The 9,463-nt window shown below is 31.5% G+C and overlaps 1 protein-coding gene across 1 annotated transcript; it reads right to left on the bottom strand.

The window, feature by feature from the left end:
• Positions 1–1,285: 1,285 nt before the first annotated feature.
• On the bottom strand, positions 1,286–2,713 carry LOC125813387 (uncharacterized). The gene is made up of 2 exons (XM_049492890.1): positions 1,704–2,713; positions 1,286–1,566 (listed from the first exon to the last, which is right to left on the bottom strand). Exons 1-2 carry the CDS (start codon positions 2,409–2,411, stop codon positions 1,498–1,500), a joined length of 777 nt encoding a protein of 258 aa, XP_049348847.1. The 5' UTR covers positions 2,412–2,713; the 3' UTR covers positions 1,286–1,497.
• Between the last annotated feature and the right edge of the window lie 6,750 nt (positions 2,714–9,463).

Raw genomic sequence — 9,463 nt, 5'->3', positions numbered from 1 at the left:
GTCTCTTTCAACCTTTTTGTTACATCACTTTTTACATTCATGAAGGGTATTTTTGTAAACAAATAAATTGTTCTTAAAATTTATTATTTTGAATACAACAAACCAAACACTCAATAAAAAATAATCTCATCATAATTAATCTCATCATAAATTGAATTCAAACCAAACGATCCCTTAGAATTGTCAACATAGATTGACCCACTTCATTCAGGCTAACTCATATAGATTTTTAAAATTTGATTAGAACCGTCAACATGTCCAATGTGCCTAGACAATATCGACGGCTACATTATATTTAAATGTTTTTGAGATAATAATATATTTTTAATTACTTATTGAACATTAAAAGATAATTTCAATTATTTTTAAAAAAAATGTTTTTCTTTCGTATCGAACACACTCAAAATTCATTACATATAAAGAGTAGAGAAATGAAAGATCTTTTTTTTTTTTTGGAAGATATTTTTCTTGGTATCGAAACCCAAAATTTATTATAGTTATATTATATTTATAAATAGAGACGATTAAAAAACTCACTTGTCTAAACAGATAATTTATCTATATTTGTTGGTTATATCAAAATTTTATTTTAATTAATTAAGTTTAGTGCCTGCTCAAATATGTATATTTATATAAAATGAAACGGATGGAGTAATAAGAGAATCATTCATATGAAAACAAGGGAGTCGTGAATTGATGTTGAACATGTTACAACGAGTTATCTAAAGAAATTGCAAGACAATATGCTCGGATGGTAAGACCCAACTACTAGCGAAAGGTTTTAATTTATTATTTTTTTATTCAATAGTTGATATTTGTATTGAAGTTTGTGCACCATAGGACCCATATGAAAGAAAATGTTCTCTATCAAGAATTCTTCATACCCACATCTTGAACACGAGTCCTTTGAATATGACATGCTCTAACACCGTGTCGGGCTAAAATTTTCAGCAAGGATTCAAAATATAAAAGTAAATACAAAGAGAAGTCAGATAAAATTCAATATCTATTACTTTTAACTATATATATAAACAATGTAGTTTTCTATGAAAAGACTCATATGAACTCCTCGATCCTATTTGGCCCAGCTCCGCTACTTCCCATAGGAGAAATATTGGCAAACAGAAAGAACACTACACAGTACACACTGCACTTAGAAAGACAATGCCCAGAGAAAATTTTGTCTTTGTTATCAAGAAAAGAAGAAAGCAAAAGCAGCCAACTTACTTGACAAATATAAAATAAAAATAAAAAATCAAAATGTAACTTTGAACAACTAATTCAGTGCAATCCAATAATATCAACAACTATGTTATAAACTTAAACCAATGAACATAAACACAAAAAATTAGAATAAATAACAAAATTGCATTTTTTTTTACACCCTTTTCTGTTATACAAGAAATTCAATAATTTCATCAAATTTCCAAACAACAGTTGTTCCATCATAATAAAACTTACCATTGATATCACAAAAAAATGATCTTTTCTTCAAATCTACTGATCTTCAGGCACTTTGTATAAGTCAGCTGTAATTTCCGTCAACCATAACCCCGGAAATAGCGTCTGCAAAAGTACGACCAATCAAATAACATATTCAGTATAATTTCACAGGTGAATTGCTGTACAATCATATATTTAATTCAAAATTAGTTGTGATCGACTATACGAATTTAAGAGATTTATCATAAATCAAAACTTACGTCCAAATTTTTTTGAACAAATTTAGCTCGTTTTCTGGGTCTACGAGGGGGTCTATGTCCGATCATCGCCATGAAATCTTCTTCGATCTCTTTTCGTGAAAGGGGAACGGAATATTTCACCCTCTGTCTCTTCTCGCCGCTACAAGAAGCTCCGGCGGTCACTCCACCGGAAAATTCACTTCGAAATCTTGAAGATTTGTTATTCTCCGTCTTTAATGGCGGCAAACCGTTCATTTCCTTCGATCCACCACTTCCACCAGCTCCGGCGCCGGCGAGGACCCCGTTCGGCTCGTTACAAGCCGCACGCCGAGTCCTCAAGCTCCATGGTCTGGATAAGTCTCCGACGGCGGCTGCATCAGATACATCTACCTTCACATTCATCGTCGTCGCCGGCGCCGGTGCCGGAGAATCTAATCCTTCCCGTAAAATCGCGTCTTTCATCTTATCAGCTTCCGTTTGAAGATCAATCATCAGTTTCTCTCTCACAGCTTCAATTCCCTCACCACTATCTCCGTTCACCGATCTGAATTTCGTTCGGTGCCGTTCCACCACCCCTGTTTCCCTCCTCCGTCCGATCAATTCCGACCTTGACATTTCTTCATCGGAATCTTCCTTAACGCACCTTAAGAACTTCTGATTACCCCACTTCAACCCACATGGTAAAGAAAAATTATGTAAAGGTTTCGATCTTTCAGGTCCCATCGCCATATAAACACTTCCAAATCTTCAATATCAGTTTAAAACCATCAAAATCACAACACCCACAAGCTAAAAATCAAATCTTTGTTTCTTTTCCTTATAATTCTGTACTCTGCTCAATATTAAAGCAAATGGGGTTCATATTCTTCGAAAAAAAATTCAAGATTTGAACTTTTTTCTTCTTTGTGTGTTGTGTTTAGCTGAGTTTACGTGAAATCGCCGGGAATGTAAATATATATATCGGCCAAACGGGAGAGAGGTAGAGAGAGAAGAGGCGATTTTAACGTTCAGGTTCTGAAAAACTGTAGGTGCTAAAGTGCACGGTGGAGTGACGTCTGCAATTTATATTTCGAGGGTTACCCATATTACGACGTCGTTTTTGTCCCTTTTTTTTTTTTAATTCTACTAAAATTATTAGTTTTACCTTCGAACTATTGACAGCCTTAAAAATATTTATTTAGTTGACAAACTGAACTTAAATACACCCCGATTACAAGGGATGACAATGACGCGGTGCGGGACGGATTGAGCTTAACCCGCAATTTTTTTGCTAAAAAAAAAATTCATTAAAAAAAGTTTATTTTTTCATTAAGTTGTATTAATTGAATAGATAGTGACTTGAAATTTAGTTTTTAGAGGTCAATTGGAAAACATGTAAGAAATTATATTATTTTGGGAAAAGGCACAAGTACCCCCCTAGGCTATAATCGAAATCCCCGAGACACACCTTAACAAAACTAAGGTCCTATTACCCCTGAACTTATTTTTTTTGTAATTTTGTACACCTTTTGTCTTACGTGGCACACTTCGTGACTCCACGCAATTGAGGCGCGGGGAAGATATTTGGATACCACGTAAGCCAAAAAGGTGCACAAAATTACCAAAAAAAATGGGTTTAGAGGGGTAATAGGACCTTAGTTTAGTTAAAATGTGTCTCTGAGATTTCGGTCATAGTTTGGGGGTATACTTGTACCTTTTCCCTATTATTTTTATTGAACCATTTTCATTTACTATCTTGCTATCACTCTTATAACATGTAAAAAGTTAAAATTAAGTTTGAATTCACATAAAATCGCATATATCCGCAACCCGCCCCCACCCTACATTAATATTTTAAAAAACTCACTTAAACCCATCATGCATCCCTCCCACCCCGCACAATCTTAAACCCGCCTCGCCCCGCCCTTCCCATTGTCATCCTACCGATTACTAAATTCTCGCTAAGTTTAGGAGTGTTTTCAACACTTTCTCTCGGCGTTTTATTAAGAGTCTTATACTCCTATAAGAGTTTGAGATCACTTGTTGGAACATGTGGCTAATCAAGGGTCGATCTATGTTTTGTTAATATAGTTGATGAATATTTTTAAGACTATCACTAGCTAGTTCAAAAACGAAACAAATAATTTGTGTCAAATTTAAATCCTTTTATTTTTTTGGGCAAATATGTAATCTTTTTTTTTGCCAAATTGTAATCCCACTAGGCTATACGCGCAATTTTTATTTTTATTTTTGTTTTCTGAAATTTGTATTTTCAATCCACAAATCATTACACGAAATTCATTTTGATCCTGTATAGAGAAAATGATTCTTTAATTTATGGAAGTTGGGATTTCTCAATTATATCGTATGTAGCCTTACACACATATATAATTATTGAGAAGAAACTCTAAGCAATTCCCTTCGACTAATCAATCATTTCAAAAAGATATTTCAATTAAGATAAATAGAATAGTCAAAGTTCAAATGTCTAAATAATTGTATTTTTGAACTAATATCATTTTATTTATTTGCTAGTAGTATGAATTTATATGTAACTATATAATTCAATTGGATACTCAGTATTTCAAACTTTTTTAAGAATGTATAACAAACATTATAATATCGAAACTATAAAATCAAAAATATCGATTTCAATATAATATTCAATATCTATCGTACTATATATCCGTCCTTAATATTTGATAGGTGAATGCATACCAAATACCAAAGGAAGGAGTCACCGGTGTAAATTACTCAAATTAATATATGCTGTATTAATCCATACTATTTGGATTAAAAGAAGGCAATATTAAAGTTTTGCTTAGTGTAAATATTAGTTATGGAGATTTTGTAATACATATTATTTTAATCAGTTTTGTCGTTTGTAGTTTATTTAAGAGATAAATGAGTGTGACTGAGCAGATAGTGTTGATCTGATCACTTTAGTGATTAATGAAAAGTTACTTAATTATCAAAAAATAATAATTAAGGGATAAAAAAAATTAATATTATTGTAACATACGTTAAAATAGAAAATAGTCAAGTGTACGACATGAAAGAGGATTTATCATTTTCTAAATTAAATTACTTAAAATTGAAATAAGCAATTGTATTTATATAATCGATCAAATCACATGGCAATTTAAAATATGCGATTAGTGAATACAAATTTAAAATAAATATGAGAGCAAATTGGGTCTCTAAGATCCAACATATTTCATAAAATGAACACCATAAGATAGAGGTAGTTCTTTGGGATGGCTCAGTTGGTTTTGGAGGGTATTATCCACATGAATGACCCGGGATCGATCCCCCTCAATGCCTTTTGAGTCGAGCATGTCGCATAAGGCTTGCCTAGTGCGGTTTAAAATATTTATAGTTAGTTTTATATCACTAAAATTGCTTAATTTTTAATATCAATATTTATATAGTAGATGCTCAAAATCGATTTTGATTATCGGATCGGATTATTTTGATATGAATCTTTTGGTATTGTATTATTTAGTGTTGGTTCAGGGCTATACATGACAAAAAAAAATCAGCTTAGTTTTTCAAGTAAAATTATTAGTAAAATCACTGTAAGTTAGTTTTGTATCAATAAAGTCACTCAAATTTTAAATTAATAGTTTATATAGTATAGATGATCAAGATCGATTCTGATATTATATCATTTAGATGTTGGTTCAAGACTAAACATGATAACAATAAGGATTGTGGTGGAGTGGTAAGTACTTATTTATCTTTAACCAGAAATTCGGGCTCAAGTAATCCCCCTGAGTACGAAGTCGCCTTTGTTAGAGAACGCTACATTACTCTCCATTATATAATTTTAACTTATGATTTGTTTGAAACTGTTAAAAAAAATTTGTTAATAGTCAAACCCTTAAGCTTTTGGATGACTTTTCTATCTCATTTTAATTATAACTAAACTGCCTCAATTTATTTCCTTAGCTTATATTCTTTTTACCTTATGTTTGAATAACTCAAATAAAGTACGACACGTTTCAAAAATTGAATTGAATTAGATATAAATGTGGAAAGTTTTTTACGAAATAAAGTGTAATTTAATTAGTTTATATGTCCAACCACATGTACTACATACGTTATGAAAAACAAGTCATATATAGGTAAATAAATATCTACTTATCAATATATCTCGATCTGAAATTAATTGGAATCTAGGGAACCGTGCCCTTTCCTCTCCCCCAACAACATACATCTCGTATCTTTGAATCGCTATATTACAATTAAAAGAATAACAAAAAGTCATTTGGTAGTTTTTCAAGCTAAAAATGTAACGATATAGAAAATGTAATTCTTTAAAAAGTCAAGATCTCATAAAAACTTGCTAAGTTGATCTTATAGCTGAGGAATTTGACGCTGATTTTCAAAGCAAGTTATTAACAATTATAAATATTACTCTTCATTTCAATTTATCAGACATACTTTCTTTGTTGATTTATTTAAAAAGAATATCATATTTTTGCAGTGAAAAATAATTTACTCTTCACAAAATCCTGAAGAACATAAAGAATTTTTTTCTTTTTAGATATCAATGGTAGAATTGTAATTTAATATATTTTTAAAAAAAAATTAATGACACGAGTTACGATCTTATAGTGCATGATATAGACATATTTAGAAACAATATTGATCAAACACAAAAGTAGTGTGCATTAATATAATAAAATAAAATATACTCAATTACAAATTAAATGGTCAAACACAAAAGTAATGTGCATATATTATAAAATACATTTGGTAAAACGTTTGGTGTATAAAAGACCTAATTTCCCTCGAAGGAAAAGTATGTTATATAAAGGGTGTGTTTGGTACGAAGGAAAATGTTTTTCATGGAAAATGTTTTCCTAGAAAATGTTTTCCTGGAAAACAAGTTGATTTTTGACTTATTTTCTCATGTTTGGTTGGTGAGTAGAAAATATTTTCCGAAAAAGATTTTTAGTGTTTGATTTATGAATGAAAAAATATTTTTGAGAAATATCTTTTATTTTTACTAGAGTAGAAAATAATTTTGAAATTGAAAATATTTTTTAAAAACAAACTTAATTTTTTTGGGGCGTGGGGGGTGGTAGGGGGTGGGTGAGGGGAGGTCGAGGGTAGGGGTGAAAAATTGAAATTTAGAAGTTGAAAATATTTTTTAAAAAACAAACTTAAATTTTTTTTGGGGGGTGGGGGGGTCAAGGGTTGGGCTGAAAAAATAAAATTTTGAAGCTGAAAATATTTTTAAAAAACAAACTTAAATTATTTTTTTTAGGGTGGGTGAGTGGGGGGTCGAGGGTAGAGGTGAAAAAATAAAATTTTGAAATTGAAAATATTTTTTAAAAACAAACTTTTAATTATTTTTTTTGGGGGGAGGGGGGGAGTGTGGGGCTGGTGGTTGGGGGTGGTCGAGGGTGGGGTGGGTGAAAATAAAATTTTGGAATTGGAAATATTTTCTAAAAACAAACTTTAATTTATTTATTTTTAGGGGTGGGGGTGGGGGGTGGTAGGGGGCAGGAGGGAGGGGGGTGGGTCGGATAAAAAAATTGAAGTTGAAAAATATTTTTTAAAAATAAGCTTTAAATTTACTTTTTCAACTTTTTTTATTTATTTATTTTTTCAACAAAAAAGTTGTAATTTGAAATTGGTGGAAAGTTTTGGAAAATGTTTTCCTTGATTTTTGAAGGGAAGTCATTTTCCTTGAATTTGAGGAAAATGAATTGATTTGGAAAACATTTTCCAAAACATTTAACCCAACCAAACATGAAAAAATTGGAAAACATTTTCCGGAAAAATATTTTCCTTCATACCAAACACACCCAAAATTGACCACAAATTCAGAAAGGTAAAAAATAGTACTCTATGTATTAAAAAAAAAAATCTTTAATCATTGTTTAATGATGAAGTGATTAGTTCTTTAGAAACGATTTTTTCAACAGACTGCTTACCCAAATGAAAACGACTTATAAAGTTTAGAATGTTTGAAGATAAAGAAAGTTAGAAAAAACCTAATCCCTATATATAGCTAGCCTTTACTAAATTAAATATATATTCTTAGATATTTGTTTGTATAATTTAATTGGTGTCGTAGCGACTAACGTGACGGTGACGGTTGATAGTTGTGATGGTGAAGTTAATTAATGTTAGTTGTTGGTAGAGGCGAAGTTGGGTGGAGGTTCGTGGGTTCGGGCGAACTCACTAGCTTTTCCATAGATCTTATATTTGTATTGAAAAATTAATTAAATAAATATATATATATATATATATATATATATATATATATATATATATATATATATTAACTTGTGAACCCCAAACTCCTAATCCTGATAACTTTCTTTCATCCCAGCGCATCAACTGATCCTTAAATGACTAATCCCTGGCTATGGAAGACGGGACCGCTTGGCCAACTAGAAAAATTCCGCCTCTGGTTGTTGGCGATATATGATGGTGGTGGCTAGTTGAAGAATATGTAAGGTGTTTGACGATGTGTTGGGTGATAGTTAGCAGTTAGCACCAGTGCTAGTTATGATGGTGGAGGTGGTAGGTAGTAGGGATTGATCTCATGGTGATAGATAATTGATAGTGATGGTGGAGGTGGCAGGGATGATGATGTTGATGGTGATCGTGAATATAATTATAATGATGGAGGTGATAGATATTATAGCTACTAACTGTAGTGGTTGGCAACTGGTTATCAATGTGATTGTAAAGAAAGAGGTGGTTGGTGGTCGCATCTGGCGGTTGGTGACGCTAATGTTCGTCGACAATGGTGATGGTGGTAGTGGATATAATTACAATGATGAAGGTGACAGATATATCAACGACTGACAATAGTAATTGCCAATGGTGATAGTCGTAGTTAACGCCATTAATGATAGTAATGATTTTGATATCGTATTAACCAACAATCCAATACAAAAATTCACTACGTGACCAACATTACTAAAATATTTATGTTAAGCATTTTCATATCAAAATACAATTTTCTTAAAAATCATGAAAAAATATATTTTAGAAAAGGTGTTGGCCCGACCCACAACCTATTAAGCTGGGCTAGTCATTTGAAGGCATGTGGTCACAGTAGGCCGACCCAACTCAAATCGTTAAATATCAAAATCTCCATAAGCTAAGCCCAACTAAATTACGTCTATTCATATTGACAGTTCTAATTAAAATGATTAATATTTATCATTAATAAAGTCATAATTTTTGTAGAAAAATATTATTCAAGGAAAAAATAATTAAATTGTAATTTTATTTGGGATCTGAAACGAATCTCTTGCAGAATAATGCAATAGAAAACTTTGATTAGAAGGTAAAACAACTGTATTTAATTGTTCTGTTCCATGTACTAAACATAACCAATTAATAATATCAGAAAGGAATCGAAATTTCTTTTAATTTTATATTCTATTGTTTCTGCTGCCGATTTGGAAATCGAAATTTCTTTTAATTTTAAATTATATTTTTCTGTCCCAGATTTGGAAATCTTTCCCCCCTTTTTTTTTTCTTTTTTTCTTTCCGTGTCCGATAGTATTTGGAATCCGACTAATTAAGATTGGTGTTGGCGTAATAGGGAGGAGCACCTTGTGGTCAGGGATTCATTTGAACCCTTTATATATGATTAAAATAATATTTATATATGCATTGTAGATGTCGAACCTCCTTCGATCAGTTCATGTGTCTACTTTTTCAAGTTTTGAGCCCTCTTAATGAAAACTTTCATTAGTAAAATCATAACTCCGCTACTACCGCGTAAGGTCCATTTGAAAAATAGATGTTCTCTAGTCACAAATATT

The sequence above is a fragment of the Solanum verrucosum genome, unplaced genomic scaffold (genome assembly GCF_900185275.1).
Source record: "Solanum verrucosum unplaced genomic scaffold, falcon-dt-bn FXZP01000203.1, whole genome shotgun sequence".
NCBI lineage: Eukaryota > Viridiplantae > Streptophyta > Magnoliopsida > Solanales > Solanaceae > Solanum > Solanum verrucosum.
The sequence above is the reverse complement of the archived record's forward strand: the minus strand, read 5'-3'. Positions and strand labels throughout refer to the sequence as shown.